The 25,204-nt window shown below is 40.4% G+C and overlaps 1 protein-coding gene across 1 annotated transcript in view; it reads left to right on the top strand.

Moving 5' to 3' along the window:
- The window catches only part of LOC130493056 (tyrosine-protein kinase Fer-like), a gene marked incomplete at its 3' end in the record, with an annotated part of 45,155 nt that extends 24,655 nt beyond the window's left edge, over positions 1–20,500 (top strand). The window contains exon 5 of the mRNA XM_056866834.1: positions 20,377–20,500. Within this exon, the coding sequence (XP_056722812.1) occupies positions 20,377–20,500 (124 nt within the window). The remainder of the gene's footprint in view (positions 1–20,376) is intronic.
- Between the last annotated feature and the right edge of the window lie 4,704 nt (positions 20,501–25,204).

Here is a 25,204-nt window from a genome sequence, read left to right as displayed (position 1 = left end):
ACACACAGTAAGATCAAAAGTCGAGAAATCCATGCTTTTTTTCACCCCATAATATCATGTAGGGCCAAACACAATTGGGGGTGTCTGGTGAAAAGGGTCTTCTGTTGAAAAATCCATTTGGACAAGCTTTAGAGGTTTTGCTTCCCTTAATGAAAGTATTCTCTTTATATTAAGTGGTATTTTTCAAGTGTTTACAGCTACTTGAGGTTAGATGTCCCTTGTGAAATGCAAAACAATCACCCAGTGTTGTACTGCTGCAGGGTCAGCAAAAGCCAAATTTTTGGAGGCAAATTATGTAGAGTCAGGGTCTGAAATCCATTTTGTTCACAAATGGAGGCTGTAACTGGGCCAATCTAGGACTGAAATGTAGCAGATTAATAGTTACTATGGATAGAAAGTATGTACATGCTTTCAATTCCTTTTAATGTAATGTTTTTGCATAACCCATTCATTTGTGCGTAGGAATGAAGAATGAGGGCAAGGTTCTTGGCATCTTTCCAAAGAATGGCATTCAGCAAAGTCATGGATTTTTTTTGTTTGTTTGTTGTTTTTGCTTATGAAACAAGCGCTGCAGTGAGTAAATAACTTCAGGCTCCAATTTGAGAATGCAGTGGATGAACTGCATTCTGAGAGCCATAGTCTTTATGGACTCCATTTTGAATTATTTCCTGTTTTATCCTTCTTGTGGTGGTGATACAATAAATAGAGAGAGAACAGGGGCAAAACATGGCATCATATTGCTACATATTACTTATTTACAAAATTTATACCCCACATTTCTGCCCTCATCAGGACTAACGAGGTAGCTAACATCAAAATAATAATAATAATTAAAAAAATCTTTAAAACAAAAAAAATCATTCATTGAATTAAAACCTAGTTAAAATACATATACAATTTTTTGTTGTTGTCAAATTGCAGCCGACTTATGGCAAACCTGAAGGGTTTTTAAGGCAAAAGACAAAACAGGTGGTTTGCCATTGCCTTCCTCTGCGTAGCTAGCTTTGACTTCCTTTGTGGTCTCCCATTCAAGTACTAACCAGGGCTGCCCCTGCTTAGCTTCTGAGATCAGGCTGCCTTGACCTATCCAGGTCAGGGCAATACAATAAAATACACATGCATAAAAACAACAAAAACAGAGCAGGAAGGAGGGATCGAGAGAACACTGGACAAAACAAAAAAACCTTTACCTGCTGATGGAAATTGCCTGAAAGGCACCTTTATATAGGCGTTCCTTTAATTCTCCTTTTGTTTTACCATACAATTGATGGCTACTTTAAGGCTTGTACTCAGAAGATATGCGAAAGAATATGGGTATTGTATGGTTTAGACGCAGGAACGTACAAGAACTTGCAAGGAGGTATCTCATTTCCCCTTTCCCCCAACTATTTTCTCTTTCCCTCCCTGAAAGCCCCTATAGCTTCTCTTCCTGCTTTTTCTCTCTCCTTCCTACCCAACAGTGAACTGCATCCAACTGGGAATCCACTATGGCCACAACCCATAACGCTCCTCTCTTTCTAATGGCTGCTTTTTAAGACAAAGCAACACATTTGGAAATCTAGTCACAGAGTCGAGTATAATTTAATCCTTCTCAAAGTCTGAAAACATTTTAATATCTTTTTGAAAATAATCACATTATCCTGAATAATCACCCACAGATCGTTTTCACGTGTTTTTAAATAATTTAGAGCTGATTTGTTTGTAAATCCAAAATATAGCAGCCACTTTTTCCAGCTTTATCTCTTTTATGCACTGAAATAATGAAAGCACTGTAAGACATATATGTATATATTGATTAACAACCTGATACATAAACACTGTTCTGAGTTTCCATGGGGAGACCGTAAGCACAGCTTTGAGGGTGAAACATAAGAGCGCTTGTGCTGTGGAAAGATTACACTGCATATCAATGAATTCTTAACAGATTCATACATTTGCAAAAAGTTTGCCTTGGTCTCTGATATATTGGGTAAATCTCCGCAGTGTCTATGGCCCAGTAATCAGAATTGTAACTTCAAATGAAGATTCTTCAAAAATTACGTAATGGGGTAGCAGAACCTCAGTTTGGGGACATGAAGCTTGTGCTACCTAAAAAAAATGGGCTTTAGTCCACAAAGCTTATGCTAGAATTAAAAACGTGTTCATCTTTTAATGTCACAAGTGAATAAGGTTGGGGGGGTGCTAAGGAGGATGTTGGTTTACTTTCACCTCTGAAGACAGCTTTACTGTCAGCAAGAAAAAAGTGATCCTCATCCCATTGAGGGAGTTCAGGTGATTCCTTGTGTTTAAACTTACCCTTGGTAATGTACATTTACCAGTGTAAGGTACATTAACGTCTGTGGGACTTACTTCCAAGTAAACATGTATTGGGTGCTGACTGGAACTCTAGGCACAGCATACTCACTTGGGAAATAGCTTTGGCATCTCCAAACAATGGGATTTTCTGTCCAGGGAAGGAGGTTGCCAGAGAAGCCTAAAGAAACAATGGGGAAATCTGCCCTCGTAGGGGCTGGGGGGCCTTGGGCAGCCCTTTCCTGCTAGACCGGAGCTACCTTCCTCAGCCTGTCCCATTGGTTGGCTTCATTTTCTCCCCTTGCACTGTGTTTCTTTGCAGACACCTCTGATCAGAGCTGTTTACTGCCATGTCTGACAGCCTCTTCTGCCTTTTATTGCATCTGCTTTGGGGTAAGCCCAGGGGGGCTGCCACTGGCCCTCCAGGGCAGCAGCCCACCAGGATTTTTCCTGCTGCATTCAATGGCAATTTCTCTCCTGATAGTCATTAGATCTTGAGTTCATCTGGATATTTTACATCTACAAAGATGAGCATAAACGTCAATATGTCTGATTCTCTGCATGGTCCCATTTGTAGATACTGAAATTGAGGGACTATGGCCACTATGGCCACAGACAATCTAATCTGAATCTAAATCTGAAATCTAATAAAAATACATGGAGGGTTAACTCTCCATGATAAAAAGAGTCCCTATAGCTTTAAGAAAGATGCCGTCAGTGGCTGTTGCTAGGCAACCACAACCATATTCAAACCTTGGTTTCTGCTGGGGAAAGGTGGGGGAGTAGGGGACAGGGCCCTTTCCAAGTTGTTTTGGACTTTGAGAGAGGACTCATTGGGGCCAGGGCCACTGGGGAACTTGCTACCACCCACCTTGTATAACTCACCCAGGTCTGGGTGCGTGATACTGTTCAACAGCAGCCACCACACAGAAGACAGTGTAGTGCTGTGGTTAGAGTTGCAGGCTAGGATCAGGGAAACCCTGGTTCAAATCCCCAGTCGGCCATAGAATCTCAATGGTTAACTTTGGGCCAGACTTTTAGGGTTGTTGTGAGGATAAAATGGAAGAGAAGAGAATGATGTAAACTGCTTTCGACCCCCATTGTAGAAAAAAGTGGGATATAAATGAAGTACATAACTAATAAATATAGCTGAAGGTGGGGGGGACATATAAAAGGTAGGTCGGTGGTGTGTGGGAAGGAGAGAAGGAAGCAGGGAAAAGGTGAGTATATGTAGGTTGTCAGGATGAGGGAAAGAAGAAATATGGGAGAGCAGGTGCAGGGGAAAGTGATGTGCTGCTGCAAATCCTTGCAGGTTTCTCACTGTGCAACTGGACCTGGCTCAGACAGCATTTCACAACTTGGCCAGAGTGTTCCTAGGGAGAGGCTGCCAGGGGGAGGTACAGAGGGAAAGCCAGAAGTAAGGAGGGCAGATAAAGGCAGGCAGGCTGGTGAGTGGAAAGGAGAGAAGAAAGTACAAAAAGATTAAAGACTTTAGGGGATTTCAAGGAAGAGAAAGACAAAATAGTGGGAGGGGAATAATTAGATGTCTCCTGCAAGTCCCTGCAGGTTCCCCTTATAATGAATTATTTATGCTAAAATCCTTGGTAGTAGTACTTAGAGAATTCCCAAGATCCAGATATATTAAAAGATACCCTTGTTGTAGAATAACAGTACTAGATTACTTAAAACTGCTTCATTCCTGAACCTTCAGGCTTACAAACTGAGAAGCCATTTCCCCTGTCCTCTTTTCCTTTGCGATAGACTGTTGCAAAACTCAGTTGTTTGAGGAAGTGTCATTATATTGGGGGTTACCGCACTTGTGTTCCTAGCAATGTATTAAGAGTTTGACAATGTTATAAAAAATACTGTTCGCACTTTCTATGTATTCCCAGCAATGTATTAAGAGTTTGAAAACGTTATAAAAAATACTGTTCGCACTTTGTTTGGCCTCTTTAGCTGTGAAGACGTCTTCCAACCATTTATAAGCCGTGGTATCCAAAAAACCCTTTTAAAGCGATGTTTTTTATAATATTTTCAAACTCTTAATACATCGCTGGGAATACGAAGTGCGGTAATCCCCATTAATAGATTTGCCCTGGCTGGGGGGTTGGGTTGTCAGTGCACAAATGGGGAACACATTCCTACTCTGCCAGACTTCTGAAATAATATTGTTCGGTTGCATTGTAGTTGTATTCTTATTTACTCCATGGATGAGTGAGAGCAGAGCAGCAGGATGTGTTTGTAGCTGGTGTGAAATAATTCTCCAACAGCTTTTGTTCTCTATGTATTCTCTCTCTACAGCCTGTGGTGGAACTTTATTAGTGCCTATCCAGCTCTCTAGATAGAGAAGCTAATGGATTAATATATCTCAGACTCACACACAATGAATTTAGGCTTTATTCCATAAAGCCGTAGAAAGTATCTTTGTTACCTGCTCAGTGGTGAAGTACAAGAAAACCTGAACATGACAGGTTAATTTCTGGATTATTGTCCTCATTAGAAAAATTAATGTTTGAGTTAAGTAGAATGAGTAAATATTGAGAGATTTCCCCCAAGACAGATTTCTGATTTGAAGATTTCATTAGGAGAAAATTCAGTAAGCCAGAGGTTGATTCAATTTTCTATTTCTGTCTTGAGTCATAGTTCACAGAGCAATGTCAAAAGAGATGTTCCATTGGGTGTCATTTCTGTACAAGTGATGCTAAAACCTACAAACTATTAAGGGAATTTCTGATGTACTTGACTGGGGAAATAGAATATAGATATTGTTCTGACAGATAAATGGTACTGGCTGTTACACACATTGATTCATACCTTTCCTAGAAAGGATACTGTCACAGGATTTGGTGTTGAAAGTATCAGTTACAATGTCTTACAGCACTGTAATCAGATGGCGCTAAAATGCAGCATTTATCATGTCTCTATTAAGTAGGTACTATTGATCATATCTGCCCCCCTCCTGTGTGTCATTAAATCATCATTGTATCAGTGAGAGATTAGAAAGAAACAGAAGTTCACATTCTTGTCTAAAAAGAAATGTGTTATCCTGCCAAGAGATTTGGGGTTGTTTCATGCTTTGTCAAAGAAAGCTTCTGGTCAGGCAGTATAAGAAAAGAGGACTCTGAAGCATTTTTAGCACATAATTTGTTTCAAAAACAAGGTTATCCGTTACAGCTATGCAGAGCAAAATTCCATTGATCACTGTACCATTTATCAGGGTGTTGAAATACAATAAGCTTTCAGCAGAATGCATCATGGAAAGGATTTTTAGGAAAATTGGAAGTTTAGTTGGATCAATATTTTCTTTTATTCACAAAAGGTTGAATAAGTAATAGTTGGGATTGTTGGATTTTTTTGTTTTTGTTTTGCCATCAGGTCACAGCTGACCTATGGCGACCCTGTTAGGTTTTCAAGTCAAGAGACATTCAGGGGTGGTTTGCCATTGCTTGCCTCCACGTCATGACCCTGGAATTCCTTGGTAGATTCCCATCCAAATACTTACCAGGGTCGAAGCTGAGAGTGTGTGACTGGCCCGAGGTCACCCCTCAAGTTTCCACAGTGGACTGGGGATTCGAACCTGAGTTTTCCAGATCCTAGTCTGATGCTTTAACCACTACACCACGTTGTTTCTCAGGACTGTTGAAAGCTGAATAGAAATCTGGCAAGTTCGATTTGATATGGTGGTGATACGGCTTAGCACTATTCATATCATACAGATGGTAGCTTTGCCCCATTGGTTCCTTAGAACTTGATTCTATGATCTTCTTTTTCTGTGGCACTGCCTCATCTGTGTAGGCTCCACTGTATGAATAGGGCTCCCAAAAGAATGGGTATACAGTGTCTAATTCTCTCAAACTTTCTGGATGGACCATGACATTTTCTTTCTATCATAATTGATGCAGTTTCTACATAATTGATGTAGTTTCATTTGCCATGAGTTACCGTATGCAGACTTAATTTGCTTTGCATGGGCACACTTTTCTGGAACCCTCTGCAGAATTTTGGTCCTCAAAGCTGCACACAACTTTCTAGATTTATGTCAACTTTTATATTTTAACGATGAAATTCATCCCCTATGTATCAGGTGAGAGTGATGGTTCCTTTCCTATCCCCATATATATTGGTAACTAAACTAAAGAATTTGCAGTCCCAAAGAATACACTTGATTCAAACATTGATGTGTTTGACTCCAGCAATGATTTATCAGACAACCTTGTAGCAGTTGAAAGAACTTGGAATTGAGGACACCTCCATGACCATAATCATATGCAGAAAAGCTGAAAGCAGTTGTACCAGGTCCCAGAATCTTACCTTAAATTTGTTAAAGAACACTTGGCTGCACTGTGCATTCACTGTACCATGTTTTCCAGTCTGATTACCAATTTACTTGAGACAGCTAAAGTTATGGGGTGCGTTGGGCTTCCTGTTTATTCCAGTCTTTATGGGATACTCAGGGATGCAGATGTTGTTATATGGACGGATGTAGAGTGTGTTAAGTTAGAATAGAGTAAATATGTGCAGGCACTTGTTTTATACCTTTGTAGGCAGCTGTTGAGTTTGTCATAAATTACCTAACCAAGTTGCATTACTTTTGATATCCTCATTAAGGCTGTAAAGTTCGGTTTATTTTGAAGTAGTGCAAGGGGAAGTTTGCTTTGTTGAGACTTTGAACCCTAAATTCCACTAATTCTTTTACTTGAGTTCTATCTGCTTGCCCTGTCATTGATTTCATGGAATGATTAACACTATGTTTTACTGTTGTACTAAACTGATGCTGTTGTCATCTTGCTGAACGTCACTAGTATTCTATATGCTTATAAATGTTAGACATAGTTCAGTGTTCAATCTTGCATTGCATTTGGGAGGGGACTGAGAAGGGCTTAATGCATTTTTGTGTTTTTACTAGTTTTCATTCATTAGTAAATGAAATTTTAACTTTAAAAATCAGAACTACATTTAATTAGGAGTCAGACTTTAAATAAGTCTGACCGCTAATTAAATGTAGTTCTGATTTTTAAAGTTAAAATTTCATTTACTTTTTTAAATTACATGGCACTGATTACTAGATTATTGTACGTTCTTTTACACAGTAATTTAATAATGTTTGTAATCTAGTTAGAATTGCAGTTTATTTTCTTGTTCTGAACAGGCAACTATTTCCTTTAATATCTGCAAGTTTTGTAATTCAATAGTGAGTTACACAGAAAAGTGATTTTGTGTCTGCGTGTGTTTTTGTTCCTTTGCCCTCCATTATGACTACGCAAACAATTTCACTAAATGGCAAATTATATTAAAGCTTGCATTGAAGCAAGCAACAAATCAATACTAGCAGAATAAAAACACACCACCTTGAGGAAAGCAATTTTTCACCATGTCTAGACATTATTGTTTTGGGTATGATGTGGCATACAGTTGGCTGTTTATAATTGTCTGGGAAATGATACTCAAATGCCAGTGCAGTACATCACTCTTCATTATTTAAAAACATATGTATTACATAAATTGATTTTCTGTTGAAACTAAATGCAGAAATAATGGCAAGCATGGAAGATGTGTCAGATTGCTTTGCAAGCCTTTTCCCCCATTAGAACATTTAGAATGGCTAAAAGGCTTTAATAGAAAGGTTTGTATATACCAATAATTTTATACACACAAGATTCTCAGTGAGAGCCATTAGGTTGCAGCCTACACACTGAGCACAATGGCACTTGCAAACGTGGATTTTCCCCCATGTCCCCTAGAAGCCCTTTTTCATTCACCCCAAAAGCTGATGATAGGGGTCAAATGGACCTTATAGGCAACATGTAATGGTAATCTTGGGTCTGCAGTGGGTAAGGTTGCCAAGTAGGGATGGCCACCAGATGGAGGGCTTGGAATGGGGACATGGAGGGGGCATGGTGGCTGAGTGCTGGTGGGTAGCTCTAGAAAGTGCTGGAAACACTATGGTTGGCAATTTCTGGAACTACCAACCGGCAATTCTGGGTTTTTCCAGAAGTGACATCATGGTGCACATGCTGATTATAGTTTTTTTAATTTTTCTCTACTCAGAGCAACGGCAGGCAAAGTAGGTTGCCAGTGGGAGGCCTAGCACCCCCAGCAGTGAGGAAGGGGACTAGACCAAAATCACCACTATCTCTTTCCATTAATAGAGCCTCTTGTGGCTGGCAAAAGAGGGCAGGGTGGATGTTTTCCCCTGATTTCTGCCTCCCACACATTCTTCAGCTTCCAGTACCCATGGGATTTTGTCCCTGAGGCTTGCCCGACCCTCCAGCGTCAGTATTTCCTTTGTCAAAGTCAGCTGTGGGGGAAGAGGGAAGGCAGGGAAGATCTACCCACAGATTTTGTAGAATACGAACCCATTCCGTTAATTATCACAGATTAAAAATATTCTTACTTGTTTGGTTTGTGCTTGGTAAAGGATGCTTACCATTAATGCTGGTTTTGAATGCAAATAATGGATTCATTTTGGGTTGCCAACAGGCCTGGATAAAAATGTCTTGTCCTATAATAGAGGTTTACTGTGGGAAAATGGACAGTTGAAGCTTTTCAAGGCATGCAGGTTAATAATATCACCTGATACGTAATATCCCTTTAAAAGGACAAGACATTTTTCTCCTGGTCAATTGCAACCCTACCTTCACTGTGTAACTTGAACAAGCCCCACCAAAATCTTCATTTATGTATATATTAAAAAAATAAAAGCATATCAAGACACAGGCCTTGACAAATTTTCACAGACTCTAGGAGCCAGACTTCTTTTTCAGCCTTCAGTGATTTATATTTTAAGGACTACAATTTCTGTTTATTGCTAGGTACATAAAATTTCTGGACATTTTGAAGCTTGTGGGGGCCGTGACTTTCCCCACTTTTTTGTGGGGGGGATGGATTGAAATATGTTGAGTATTTACTTTTCTATCAAGCCTAAACTTATTTTACTACTATAACAACATAAGTGCATAATCTATAACAGGCAGCCCATTCATAAAGGGGGGCTGAATGCCCATAGGAGCCGGTGTGACCCCAACGCCAGCATCCGTGCCACTTCCACTGTGCAAACTAGCACTGATGCCAGCATAGGGCGACATATGCTGGGCCCCCTAGATCGCAGCAGCAGCACAGCTCTCAGATGCCGTTGCATTCGCCCGCTGGCGTTTCCCCAGCATACCTCCCTGTGCCGACATCCTGGGAGGCGTTCCCAGGGTGTTTCTGGGGCTGAGGCTGCCTTTAGGCAGCTTCCTAACCCCTTTCACCCCAGGAAACCCCTCCACACTGCAGCGGGGCTACACCAACAAAATAGCTGGAATAGCCTCTCTAGTCTATGGGCATTTTTTCGCCTTTTTCATTTTAAGCGCATTTATTTTTATTTTTTTCCGGCTGGGAAGCCTCTGTGGAGGCAGGATGGCAGCACCACTCCCAGCTGCTGCCTAACTGCCCCCCCTTCAGGAATGGGTTGCCCGTGTGAATTCATATCACAGAGATGAGAATATTAAACATCTAATATGAACTAGTACCATGTCTTATACTCAGCACTTTAGTTACACAAATCACCCACTCATGCCCTAAGTTCTTCCAGATCATGGCTGAACAGAACAAATAACATTTTAATGTAAATGTTCCAAAATTATGTGTTGACACAAATGCTTCAATTAATTTTTTTTAGAAAGAATACTGTCAAAAATGCCTTTTAACATTCTCTGATCAAATGGGCTCACAAAAACATATGCCATAATAAATGAGTTCACCTTTAAGGTGCCATGAGACCCTTATTTTGGTTGCAGCAGACAAACATGGCTAGCCCTCTGGAATTTAAATAATGCATCTTTGCTTTCTGATCCAAATCTAAGAATAAAACATACAATTGTTATGCATCCTATACATTGCTATTTTCTGCTGGGAAATAAAGGATATTCTGACATGAAAGTAAAAAGTTATATGCAGTGTAATACAATAAAGCAACACGTGACCACATTTACTGCTTAATTAATTTTATAAATTCTGCCAGGCAGACATTGTATTTTAATGACCTCTTATTCTTTGCCCCAGTTTCCTGAGCTCTTGCTTCTTGCATTTCCTGGTCTTAGTTTTCTGCTGCCTTTTTGGCCATGAAGCCAGACAAGGAGGGAGCTGGTAAAGGGAGCTGTCATTGGTGATGTACTGTTTCCACAGTGCTATTCTGTAGGGATTGCCCCCTACAGCCTTGTGTAGTCTCAGCAGCCCAGGTGAGTCTGCAGCTAATTAGTGAGCTGGTCCTCCTACTGCAGTTATGCTGTGTGATTTCCCTGGTGCCACCTTGACTGAATCCAAGAGTTGAGACAAGCAGGGGTGTAGTTAACTGTGTTCAGTCCTTGTACTTGCAGCAGGAAGATGATGAGAATAGGAATTGATTTCCTGGAGCCAAGGGAAGTAGCTGTGGTCACATGTTGGTGCCGTGTAATAGCTGTAGTTTACTTCATTGTTGGTGTATAGAATTTGTCCCATTAGGTAGACTGTAGTTTATTGCTGGGCAGAGTAGACCCCTAGAGACTGAAAGGCCAAGAGAGTAGAAGGAAAACAGAAAAATGGAGGCGAAGGGAGAACAAAGGCTGTAAGAAATATGGAAGAATAAAACTGTGTTGAATTCTGCCGTGTTGTCTCCTTATTGCATCATGCTACAAAAGCCATGCATGCAAAGCACTCTACTTCCTTTATTCCTTGAAGGGCTATTCGATCTCAGGACTCTGATGAATAACCAGATATACCAGCAGCGAATCTTGTATTTTCTGTACCAGGTTCAAATCTGCTTTGAAAGCACTATGTATTCAATTCCCTCCTTAAAGTCTTCCTTTTTTGTGAAGCCTTTGATGCAAGTCTGTAGGCCCACCACTTACTGCTGCGTATCCTATGTATATGTAAGTGCAACAAAACATTCCTCCCTTCACCTCTCCATCCTCCTTGATTCTGATTTTAGATTACATGCTCCTTGGAGGAAGAGCTTGTCATCTTGTATTTTGTGAAGTGCTCTATACACTGAGGCTCTGTATCACTGGTACACTCACTCCATGGGTTTCAAAGAGCTACAGTCACAATTGCCATCAACCAAAAGAACTGCATGCCTGCTATATGCATGTGCACCAACCCACCAAACACATACACTTAATAATACTAAATATAACTATAACCATAGACAAATTTTCAATGCACAGACCTAATTGGTTGCATGCAAATCAAATCACCATAAACCAAAATGAGAAGAGGGACCGGAGGAGGCATGTGAAAGAGCCACATGTGAGTGCCACTGTTCTATTTAAATAGTAATTGGTGCTTTCCTAGGGGCAATTGTCCCTGAATCAATGTGAAGCTGAGAGTATATTGGTTATGCCCTCCAGAAAGTAAAAAAGAAACACAGCTTCTTTAATATGAATTACTGAAGGACAGTTTTAAAGAATTCTGCAGTCTTTTCCCCCCCAGCTATTACAAAAGCTCTCACACTAAGCGTTTTTCTCTGTGTTAGCAACTTTTAAATCTCCACTTGACACTGATATTCACATAGGCTGCAGAGTTCTGAGGTGATGTGGACAAAAATTGTAAATACATAAGAACAAGTTGCCATCCAGTTTTATCATCTTCACCTGTGTGCCTAAACAGTTTTCCCCAGTATCTTGCAATAGTTTTTTTTAATCTACAGGTGGTAACATGGCAGTTTCCCTAAATATCTTGTCCTAAATTTGATTAAATACCATAGCAGAGTGTTTAGTCAGTTATGTTCATTCCGCTCACAGGTTGGGTTTAAATTGCACAGCGAGGGACCACATAAGCCCCAGGCATAGTTCAATATCCCAGAAGTAGCAATCCAAAGGAATTTAAAAATCAGGGCAGTATAGGTTGGACTGCTGACCAGTCAGTCAACAGAAATAAGGGGAAGTATGTTCAACAATCTGTGCTGGATTATAGGTAAAAATTGGCCTCAGAGACAGCATGAAGGAACTCTGATTTAACCACCAGTTACTTCTCTTTAAAGAACCACACCGTAGTTTTGAAAACATTGACAGGAGCCCCCTTGGTACATGCTTGAGATTCTTGTGCTGTCAGAGGCTGTTCCTAGTATTTCCCTGAGTTCTTGGAGTTACTTGGGGAGTGCAGACAGCTAATTTTAAAGGGGAGCTTCCTAACTATTGCGAAACAAAATTTCCTAGTCTTGTGGCAAATGTACTGGCTGTCAGTTAATGTTAAAGTGTGATTTAAGTGCTTGCTTACAAGGCCTGAATCTTGCATCTTTGATATAACCTCCGTCACATACCTTCTCCTTGTGTATTAGAACTTGAGGGGTGAATAAGATTGTGGGCAAGATTGTGTCTCTCTGACTTTTAGATTTATAAACTGGGGAACAGATGATTGCTCCAGTGCTCAATTCATGTTCTGGGGGTGGGACCCATCCACGCTTTCTGTAAAATGCAATTCTTGTACAGGTTGGTAAAATCATCTTATACCATTCTGCTGTTTTTGAACAGTATTCCCCTGCAGAAAAAATAGTATATACAACTGGGGGCTTGATTGTTTGTCTGCTTTAACTTGGATTATTTCAATTTTCAAAAATATTTATACATTCTAGTTTTTTGTGTAAGCACACTGCTATTGTGGTGAACTTTGCATTACAAAGGAAGCAAAATACATCACAAAACATTAGACAGCCTTCACCTTTCTCGTTTTTTTTTCTTTACTTTCTTTTTTTAAGTATTGGGACCAGGTTGCCTATCTATAACCATGAATTTCCTGGTCAGGGATAATGGTAGGTTTATCAATACATTACAAATATACTGAATGCTAGGTTGGTCCTGGGAATATTAATTTATATTCAGGATTTGATCCTGATTGAAGAGGTATGTGGTCAGTATGCCACTGGCTTTAAAAATCAGATAATAAATATATCCGTTTTTTCAAGTGCATCAGCCAATGCTCTTCATATTCTCTGTTACAATTTGATTATTTTGTTTGTTGTAAAAATCTGATCTAGGCCATTTGCCAAAAGATCTCCATGTGTTATTGTATTGTATTTCCTAAACTTTACCACTGCTACTTTTAGTGTTGTATTATCTATTTGTATTATTTTAGATATAAACTAAAGAGGGGGAGAAAGAACTTGAGGGAGTGGCTCTGTTCAGACTACTATCACATCAAGATTTGTTGAGGGATGGAGAAGAATCTTCCTGTTGAGGCCCTGGGATTGTGTGATATCTCTAGAGGTCTTCTGTAGTACTTCCTTTCAGACTTTTGAAAAACTATTAAAACCTCTCTTTTTGGATAATGCATACCGTATATACTCGCGTATAAGCCGAGTTTTTCAGCCCAAAAAAAGGGCTGAAAAAGCCCAACTCGGCTTATACGCAGGTCAATACTGTAGGGGGGGAGGGGGAAACTTACCGCCGCTGCCACCTGCCCGCGCGCGTTCTCTGCAGGCCAGGAGCGGCCCGCGCGGCCTCCTGGGCGCAGGGAGGGGGCCGCTGCTGCCACCTGCCCGCGCGCCTTCTCTGCGGGCCAGGAGCGTCCTGCGCGGCCTCCTGGGTGCAGGGAGGGGGCCGCCGGCATCGCCTGCCCACGTGCCTTCTCTGCGGGCCAGGAGCGCCCCGCACGGCCTCCTGGGCACAGGGAGGGGGCCGCTGCCGCCGCCAGCCTGCCCGCACGCCTTCCCTGGCTGCGGCAGTGGCCCCCTCCCTGCGCGCAGGAGGCCCCGCAGGCCGCTCCTGGCCCGCAGGGAAGGCGCGCGGGCAGGCGGTGGCGGCTCCCTCCCGGCCCACAGGGAAGGGGCTGCCGCCTCCTGCCCGCCTTAAGGTAAGCCTGCGGGGGGGGGGGGGAGAGGGGCTGCATTTCCCCCTCGGCCTATACGAGGGTGCCTAATTTTTCCCCATTTTTGGGGTGAAATTAGGCACCTCGGCTTATACTTGGGTCGGCTTATACCCGAGTATATACGGTACTTTGATATTTTACATCATACGTGGTGTTCTCTATAGCCATTCTAATCTGTAAGACTTGATAGCTGCTTTTGAATGATCAATAAATATGTGTATGTGTGGGGGGTGTAATTTGAATATATTATACCCTCCTTTCTTACCCGTTAGTGAAGCTTCTGTCTGTCTCTTCTTTTTGTTTTGGGGTATTTGATGATTTAAGAAACTCATAGCATCTCAACTCTGACTTGCATTTATACTTAGTTTATACTTCTCTTCCTATAGGCAGCTGTTTGTAGGAATGACATTCTATTTTAATAAAATACTTCTCTGTTCTAAAGCATAACATTCAGCCCTTTTAGTGTTTTACCGTTTCCTGGTAGCAATGTAATTTTCTCTGATTTGTCTGTTCTGGGGATTGTGTATAATATTCTTACATTGAGGTTGTCTTTATTTGCAATGTCTTTTTTTATGAAAACTGACACCTCTAAAGCCAGCTGTATGTTCTGAAGCAAGCCTTAGTTCTGCAGACTTATATCTAACATTCAGTTTTCTACAGGGACAGCAAAAAGTTAAATATAATATAATTTGCATTTTAATCTTTTGATTTCATTTCCCAAAATATGTTAGCTAAATATGTTAGCTACTATATTGTGCAAATAAAGATTGTTGCTGAAAATCTAGGACTAGAATGAGCAACTTGATACAGACATCTTTGAAATATGTGGAAACCATTCATTTTAATGATCCCTGGCTCAGACTTTGCGTGCAATCCTAAGGGGAGGGCGAAGCTCCTTAGGAGCCGACGTGACTCCATTGCGTGATTCCTGGGGGTGGAGCTGCCTGTAGGCAGCTTCCTAACCCTTCCACTCTGGGAACACCCCTCTCACAGTGGTGTAGCCCCGTTGGTTTCAATGGGGGCTTTTCCTCTTTTTAATTTTTTTTAATAGTTTAAATTCTTTTTAGTGCCGGGAAACATCTGAGGCCATGGATCTCCCCCCCACCCTTTCAGGAATGGGGTGCCCGTCTGCTCACTTCATTCTCAATGTGAGAATCCTAAACGTTGAAATGACATCAGAGAAACAGTTATCATTCACTTGTCCGGGGCAAGAGCAGTATAGCTAGAGTTACCAAACACATTCTTTTACTTTTGCATTTCCGGTATGTTTTCATGCCTCTTGAAGGCTTAGATTCTATGGGGTTGAAACGGTCTGGTATCTCTCTCCCCCCCCCCCCCATTCTCTCTGGCTTAAAAGCTGGCACAGCTTTTAGATGGAATTCCTTGTAAAAATGCTTTTCCGAGGTGATGCTGACTTCTTTTGTTTTGTATTTTAGTTTAGCACAGATGGGAGTCCCCATCCTTGTTTAGCCTGTAGGCAATTTTGGATTTTGAGAAAAGCTAGTAGGTATCACCACAAAATGGCTGTCATGGAAATTCTGAAAGTGTTTTTTTCCTCCAGGGTTGTTATTCTTCCATTTAAATATATTTGAGGTTGCATTTGCAAGAGGATGAGGGTTAAATTTCTCCCAGTCCCTCTCCCACACATATTTCTAAACAAAGTTTCAATTAAATGAAAGTTGCAATGAAGAGAGGGGGTAGGTAATTTCAGGTTTTTTAGAGGACCATGAAAACTTTCATGTAGTAGCATACTTGCCCAAGATTGCTACTATTTATCTAATTTATAGAAATCGTGGTAGGTGGGATCAGTTAACGTTGCCAAGTCTTTGTGGGAATGGGAACTCTGAAATGAGAATTCAGTTGAAGCCAGTTTTGGGGTGTGTATGAGAGAAGATATTCTGGATGTGGCAGGTGCTAGGAGGGTGCAGTGAATTTTCCTGGCTGAAATGGGGAGCATAAATTCCCCATACTCCTCTTCATATCTTTAGCACTTTTCATATTTGCTTTCATTTCGCTTAGTGAGGGTCCCTTTCTGTCATTCCTTTTCATCTCTGGTAGTTGAGCTGCTGTTGTGGAGAAGTAGTTTCAAGCATATAAAAAGAGCCAGGTTGTGAACTCAGGTACCCCATTATCCTTTAAGCTACAGCTACTGACTGGACTTTGCAGGTGGCAGGTAGAAATGAAGTTCAGAGAGACTCAAGAGAGATGAAGGGCAGAGAAAGGGAAAGGAAGAAATGTGAAAGGGGACAAATAGAAAAGGAAGAAATCTTGGGTGAAGGAAGGTAAATATAGAGGGGCATTTGAAAAGGGATAAGGAAGAGAATGGGAGAGATAAGGAAGTAGGGCAACAAGTGGGCGCCAGGAAACTGGATGTCATGATTTCTCTTCTAGCATAAAATAAGAAACAAAGCTGCCACCTGTACTGGATCTCTGAGAATATTTTTCCAGCCATTGTTAAAATACTCCTGTAGTTGCCTTGGGGTATTATATATGTGATTAAATACAACCACATTAATACAACTGCAAGGTGACTGTGTATGTTAGGCTGATTGCTGCCTAAGCCCAGGATTCATTGATAGTTCATCAGTAAGGCTGGGGATCTATTTCTAGTTTTTGAAAGTCATACCCATCAGAGCTTGGAGTAGGTAAAACCACTCAGCTTAAGGACAGGAAAGAGATGCAGCAAAACACATTTTTTAGTTTTAGATGAAAGGAAAAAGACAATCTCCTCTGATACTATCCAGCCTGCCAGTTAAGATCTACCTCTCAGAAATATCATAAATACCGAGAGAACTGAGAGTGATGAGGGACTGTGGCTCACTGATCAGTTTGACATGCAGAAGGTCCCAGGTTCAATCCCTCCAGCTCCAGTTAAAAGGGATTAAATAGTATCATGTGTTCATTTATAAGAGTCTTGCTAGAATTGGCTAAATATGGGGTGCTTTCTTGGTTGGAGGTGCTCAGATTGCTCCCTGAGAATCTAATGCAAGTTCTGCAGTCTTGCCTGTAAGGGTATATGTAGCATCCAAGGTTGCTGAGAGGTAGGTCCTAAGGATGTGAAATTCCCTGTGACAAATTCCTCTTGAGGGCCAGGAAGCCAGGCACTGTTACCCCCAGAATCTTTTGTACTCTTGGTGCTGCATATGCAGCCTAATATGTAGACATAGTCCATTTTGAATTAACCTAGACAATCACAAGGGTCATCTCATGAAGTAGCCAGGTTCCCATGAGAAATTGTGACAACCCCTCATCATGAATTTGCCTTGTAACTCCGTGGGTTCTTCCCACGCTTAGGCCAGAAGGAATGACTAGTGCTTGTGGGACAATGACCTGGCATTCCTCAGACAGTATGACAACTTAATTTTCTGTCCCCTCAAAGTAACTCCAGTAACAAGAAAACCATGTTCTCATCACTGGCAGAAAAGGGTGAAAATTAGGCATATAAAAGGGCCTCATTTTAACCCAGCATTTTAGGTTCAGTTTTACCCCAGGACTCTCACACCTCATCTGCAACACTGGACAACATTCATGCTTCAGGATCAGGCAACATTATGCTTGGGCATTATCATTTTGAGTCTTATGCTTTAATTCAGAGATTTGGACATTATTATAAAGATGTTTTTCTATTTGTTTTGATACATGGATTTTGTAACAGAAAGATGGATGTAACAGGATACTAAATAAACATTATTATATAAAAACGAATTAGATGTGTGATAATTTTATAACTGTTTTTGGTATAAATTCATCAGTACTGTTATAGCACTAGTATTGGAATGAGAAATAGAAAACATGTTTTCTTTTTTTTAAAAAATGGTGAGAGAACAACCAAAGGGTTAAGCAGAGTAGTTTGTTTTCTGGAAAGCTTTAATTAAAGAACATGCAATTAAGCCATCACCTCTTGAGTCTTTCTATCTAAAGAAGCCCAGATCCTTGGAAGACCTGGTAAAAAGCTCAGGAGTTGGCAAATTAAAATGCTAATCCCTCTTATAAACATGCCAGCTTAAATTTGAGGACTGTCGAGTTAGAAGGAGGTTCAGTCTGCTGTTAAGTTAATAATCACGTGATTTGCATCATCCTCTATTCCATGTAATGTGAAATAAGTATATCAATATAGGGTCTGAAACATTTAGCATATTGGAGTGCCTCTCTTTAAATGAAGAACATCAGTCTGTGAAAAGCTGTCCAACCGAGATTCAGTAACAGAGTCTGAGTGTTACTTGAAAAGTGGTGTTCTTTCAGGTCAGCTAGTCCAGCTCCCTGCTCAGTGCAGCCATATGCAACTGCAGCATCCCTGACAGATGACCATCCAGCCTTCTACTGAAGGAGAATATTGAGCATCTTCTAAGACAATTTGTTCCACTTCAGAACAGCTGTTATTGTTAGGAAATTTTGCCTAATATTTAGCCAAAATCTGCTTCTTTGTAATTTTTATCCATTAGCTCCATCTTCTACTTCTCCTCTTAGTTTTGCTTCTCAAGGCTACACATTCTCAGCATTTTCAACCTTTTCTCAAAGGGCTTGTTTGGCAAACCCTCAGCATTCTGATCACCCTCCTTTTGATGTGCTCTATTTGTCAGAGTCCTTCTTAAAAGGTGCCCTGAACTTGGTACATTACTCAGATGAGGCCTGACAGTGTAGGATAAAAGACTGCATGAGCTATGTTAGCAGCTGCATCACATTACTGGATATTTGTGTAGCTTGTGATCAACTAAGATACTTGGATCTTGCTAAAATCTACTGCTGCTAAATCAGGTCTTCTGCAACCTAAACTTGTGTCTCTAACCTGGATAGCCCAGACTAGCCTAATCTCTGAAACTGAGCAGGGTCAGCCCTGGATAGAGTTTGGATGGGAGACCACCAAGGAAGTCCAGGGTTGCCTTGCAGAGACAGGCAATGCCAAACCACAGTCTCTTGCCTGGAAAACCCTATGGGGTCACCATAACTCAGCTGTGACTTGGCAGCAAAAATACCAACAAAAAACAAAAACCAAGCACAACTACTTTTATCCCTGTAGAAATTTATTTTATTAATTTTTGGCCTAGTGTGCCACCTGCCAAGATGATTTTGAATAATGACTGTGCCTTCTTCAATGTTTTACTATGTCTTCCAGCTTCATGTCATCTGCATATTTGATAAACATCTCCTCTGTGCCCTCATCCCTGTCATTGATAAAAATGTGGAACAGCACAGGGCCTAGGACAGAGTCCTGTGGCAATCCACTAGAGCTCTCCCTCCAGATTTAACGCAAACTCTTAATGAGCATTCGTTGGGTACAATTGTTCAGCCAGCTGTGAATCTACCGGACAGTAGTGTTGTCCAGCCCACATTTAACTATCTTATCTACCAGGATATCACTAAAGTCTTTGTCAAACATTGTCTGTTAAATTAGTCAGGTATGAACCATCATCATGGCCAGCACAGAATCTTGAACGTTGTATGTGTTTTGAGATATGAAAATCTGTGCTGTCATTTTTGTAACTAGCTGTTAGCACTGAGATGTATTATGAAAAGGATTCTTCAAGATAAATTTCTAACAGTTATGTTGAGTGATCTCTCTGACTTTCATCTAAAGGAACTTCTGGGACTGACTAGAATAAAAATGCAAATAACATCTAGACTGGGATTGAAAGTGCCCCTTTAGGTACATCTGAAAGCTCGGGCATGTCCAGTAGGATTTTTGCGCTCCCCACCCCTTTGAAGTACAGACCTCCATACCATATCACAAACTGTTTTTGAAGGTCCCCTTCTGTTTCAAAAAGACTCACTGTGAAGTCTGGCAGGCTGCTTTTTATGAAGCAAAAGCCCTTGTGGGTGCCCAGAGGTAGAAACATGGTGCTGTGGATTCTAATCATTATGCATTATTAAAATACTGTAATAAAAAACTTGTCAGCTACTATCATGTGCATAGTTTTTAATTAGTCCAGGTACTGGCTGTGTCTGCTTTTCATTAAACTCTAGTATATCCCTTTTGTACCTTTAAATCAGAGTTATGCATAGGAGTTGGTAGCATGCTTTCCAAAAGTGCTTCTGCTGTGCAATGTACTGTTTTTACCTTATAGCAAAATAATATTTAAGGAAGCTATGTATTGGTGGAAATACTGTCTTTGCATTTTTCTTTTTTTTTTATCCTAGGCTCAGACAAATTGGTTGAAAAGCACATCTGAAAGTGTAATGCTCTTGTTCAGTCAGGCGTCGCTAATGAGAGATAAATGGGAATATCATCCCTGTCATGTCTCATTGTCTACCTGTCTCTTTTTCTAGGAGGTGATTTCCTCACCTTTTTAAGAAAGAAGAAGGATGAGCTCAAAACCAAACAGCTAGTGAAGTATTCGTTAGATGTTGCTGCTGGCATGGCATATCTTGAATCCAAAAACTGTATTCACAGGTAAGATCAGTGCAAATGTTCCGCACTACAGTTTTGAGTAACTAGATAAATGGGTGTATACATATGCTGTAACATAAATGGATGGCTGAAAAATGCAGTTGACTTCATATATTTTTCAATGTCATGTCTCTTTTCCTAGCCACTACTACTTATGTGAGCTCTTATTTTAATCAGTTGTAAAACAATACGTGTGTATTTCACTGTCAGCTCTTTATGGAGGACAAGTTGTGCTTCCCATTGAGCCATATGTTTAAAATGTAGTGAAAGTTGGTGGCAAGGGATTATGGCCCAGTTAATTAACCAGTAACAGCCCTGTCTGAATCTGAGGCATGGCTGGAAAAGAGATTACCATTTGTTACCTTTTCTTGAAAACCATAAGCATTTTGCAGATCATAACCAACTGTTTAACTCAAGTCTGCTTTTCTTCTGAGATGCAACCTGTATGTATACCTGATATATTACTGTTTTAATGCTGGGCATTCTTATCTCTTTTCCTCCAAAGAGAATGCTGTAATTACTGGATTTCTGCAACGTTTGAAGACATGCCACATTTTTTCCTCCTTAAATTTCTGATTTGATGTGTAACTTTCTTGTTTGGCATGGCATATTTAGGTGAAAATTCAAGTGTTTTGAAAATGCTAATGACTTTTTAAAAAGTTTTGTTTTGTTACTGAAATAATTTTCCTGTACCCCAAAAACCTTTATCTCTTCAGGTTGTAAAAGCTTCCCTGCCTAGTCATTTTGAATTGATGCTTACTTGCCTCTGGCAGTCAAGTGGCAAACTCCATGTTATGTGGTGATCTGTAATTGGATTCAGACATTGACTTTTACTTTATAGAAAACAGCTTTGGGGAGCTGGGCATGAATTAACACTAGGAAAGACACCCATCCCCAGCATTATTTTCCTGATGGACATTTCCCCCATACCCAGGAGTAGCCATGTACATGCAATTTTTACCTACCGGTATCTGCAATTTAAGGCTGACCCCCTCCCCCCCATGCCTGCTTTATAAATAAACCATTGGACAATCTGTCTATGGATCTCAGCAGCAATTTACAAGCCTGTATTTATGAACCTTTTCAGGTTTTAGCATCTCCTGTCTGTACTATAAGGTTCAGTGGTTCTGTATGTTATAAAAAATGTATAACCAAGGTCTGTTTCACATTGTGTAAACTGGTATATTACATTGTGAAAAGAGTTGTGTTTGCACTGGGCTGCGCACACGGTGACCCTGTAGCCATTTCCATGACCAAAGCAGCTTTGATCGTAGTGTTAGATGCTGGCTCACACCATCTACGATATTCTTATGGAGCTCCTCATGACAACATATACTTGCAAAAATAATAAACATGAATCTGAGAACTGTATTGAACACAGTTGCACAACTGCAGTTACTGTTATGCTTTTGCAACTGTAGACCTAGGGAAACCAATTTAAGGAAGTGTTACACCAGTGTTGGCTCTTGTGGCCCTTTCTTACATGCCCAGGGTAATGCTGGTCACCACTTGGGGTCAGGAAGCAATTTTCCTCCAGGCCAGATTAGCCATGGATACTGGAGGGCTTTTTGCCATCTTCTGGGCATGGAATGGGTGTCACTGTGGGTGTCGGGGGGAGGTAGTTGTGAATTTCCTGCATTGAGCAGGGGGTTGGACTAGATGACCCTGGTGGTCCCTTCCAACTCTATGATTCTATGAAATGCTCCATTAGTTATCAGTGTCTTTAATAGAAAATTCATAATTGTCCTGGGAGTGATCCCAGAGTTTGAAATTGGAACTTAGGGCACTTGTGACTGACCCTCAAAGCACCCTGAAATAACTTTTAAAACATCATTTGCACTTTTATTTTTGCATGTCTAGAAGTTTTCCTTTCCTCAGCCTACTGGAGCCCACTGGGTTGGATTCAGACTAAGATGGAAATTTCTGCTGATTCCCCTTTTCTGCTTCATGTTATTCCTAAGGGTCTCCTGTCTCCCCAGAGCAGCATTTTGTGATGATCAATGGGAAGAGTGAGAAAGGGAAGTTCCATTCAGCCTTCAGAAAATTTAGACTCAATCATCCCTTTCCACCAGTGGGCTCTAAAAAAAGGAAGTTGCTACATCATGGTAGCATTATAACATATAGCTATCTAGTTCCATGATCCCAGCTTTCATATTTTTAAAGTAAGTTATCTAGCCCCTTTCATTGTAGAGTTATAAGGGGGAAAGCACAGGCTGCAGCTTTCCCCTTACAATGCCTCAATGAAAAGGGCAAGAGACTTTTTTAACTGAAAGTTTGGAACTAGTACATCCTGCAACATATTGGTATAACATTATAACAATATAGTAATCTAGAATTTTATTTTTAAAGTCCCAAAAAAAGCCCTCCGGAGGTGGTGGTGGGAAATGGCAGTGACAGGGCTGAGACAAAGAAAATGCCACTGAAGTGACCTGCAAAAATGAACACATTCCCATCTATGCAGCATTCAAAGACACTTTGACAGCAGCCTTTCCAAACAGACTGTACACAACACATCACAGCAAAACAGGAAAACATAGAAACAGGACAAATAGAGGAATATTCCTAAAAACATCATTGCTGTGAGTAATTCAAGGTGTAGCAAAACATCCATGTGGAGATGCCCTGGAAAGGTTTTCCTAATAACATTGTCTGACCTTTGTGGTGTATTTTATAGTGTACTATATGAAGGGTTAAATTAGTATGTTTTCTGCCTCAGGTTCTCAGATTGCTCATTTGATGTATTTATTATTCCCCTTTGAAGTACATTTCAGGTTGGGATGCCATAGTTCAAAAAGAACATTTATGAGATGGGACGGTTTCAGATAATAGAAATGGTAAGACAACTAATGAAAAGCCCATACAAAATTTACTCCAGACATAGAAATTTGGGGATTTTTACAGCCTTTTATTGCAGTTTTTCAGATTCACTGTAAATATCCTGGCATAGCCAAAGGGTGAAATAGTTAAATAGGTTTTGCTGTTAAAATATCTTCTTGTCCTTAGAACATACATTAACTGGATACTCTTGATTACATTTGGTTAGCATAGATGTAAGAGCAGAAGATGCTTAGACTGCTTGTTCTCTAAAAGTAGAAGAATGCCTCTGGGTTCATTTTACGCCCCCATGTTTTTCAAATACTCACCCAAACACCACATGGGAGTCTTCAAGGTGCAATTGATGTTGAACTAGAGTACCCTTAAGGCTTCTCATTGACCTAAAAATATGTGTGCATGTGTGTGTTAATTGTAAATTTTCAAGCTGTATCTTGTGCTTTGAAGCACATGGAATGGATTACAGAGTGCACTTTTCATAGTAGTGTCATTTTCCTAGAATCACAGAAAGGTCAATATTATCCTGTTTCATTTAATTTGTTATAAATCCATAGTTATTTGTCACACTGATATTGTACTTATGTGAACTTTTTAATCTCTTAGGTGTGCTTATAATGAGTTGCCAAACATGATCTAATTTCTAACCTATGGCAAAGCATAACTTTACAGAAAAACATTTTATTTTATCTGCTCAGTATGTTTGACATTTTACTTTCTAGATCTTTGCCCTTTCCTCCCATCTCCTACCTCATCTCTCTGCTTGCTCTCTCAGCTTCTTTAGATAAATATTATCTAATGGAGTTTTCCTGTTAATACTGTTCCAGTGGTGCTTAGTTCCTCACCATTTAAGATACTGAGGGAGAAGAATAGCATCCAATCATTAATGAGCAATTTTAATCCTCTGGAGTGAAATTTTCTCTTCCCTCCCCTTCTCCTCCTTATCTTCTCTCTTGAATATGGGGAGTCATTTCTTATATAAATTACATGAACAGGCAGATCTGCTATTATCGTATCTGCCATTTGAGTCATTAAAAAACCCTTTGGCTGCAAAAACGATAATGCGGATCCATGGCTGAATGAAAATATGTTTGCTAAATAAATATATCTTATGGAAGATTCACTTTGCATCATGCATTATGTAGCAACATGAATCATTAAATCATGTTATATTTTCTAAAATAAGTGTGGTAATATAAAACAATAAAACATTTTTTTACTAACTGTTCCTATTTTGTCAGAAGTCAGCTTGTTCAACTGAATCCTGAGAAGTTAAGTGAAGACAGTTCATATAACTGAATAGAGCTGCTGTACAAGGAGTTTTTAAAATATTTCCATATCAGCATTTAAAAAGTGGCAATGAGTTGAGCACAGAGGGAAAGGAAAGACTTTTTCACTCAGCTAGCCCCTCATGCCTTTACCAGTTGGTATCCTAATGATCAAAAACAGACAAGGCTATCTCAGGTATGTGTGGCCCATCCAATTTCACCAACAACTCCTGGTCATGCTACTTGATATGACCACATGGCAGTGTCAGCTTAAGTATATGGCTAATATAAAAGCCTAAAAACATCCCTGATGACTTAGGGTGACCCTGCAGGGTTTTCAGTGCAAGAGGTGGTTTGCCATTGCCTGCCTCCACATCACACCCTTGATATACTGTGGAGATCTCCCATCCAAATACTTGCAAATACTTGCCAGGGTTGAGGCTGAGAGTGTGTGACTGGCCTAAGGTCACCCAGCAAGTTTCTGTGGCAGAGTGGGGATTTGAACCTGGGTTTTCCAGATCCTAGCATGACACCTTAACCACTATACCACTCTGTCTGTCTGTCTGTCTGTCTGTCTGTCTTCCTTCCTTCCTTCCTTCCTTCCTTCCTT

This window comes from Euleptes europaea, unplaced genomic scaffold, assembly GCF_029931775.1.
Source record: "Euleptes europaea isolate rEulEur1 unplaced genomic scaffold, rEulEur1.hap1 scaffold_111, whole genome shotgun sequence".
Taxonomy (NCBI): domain Eukaryota; kingdom Metazoa; phylum Chordata; class Lepidosauria; order Squamata; family Sphaerodactylidae; genus Euleptes; species Euleptes europaea.
This window is presented reverse-complemented; position numbering and strand designations above follow the sequence as displayed.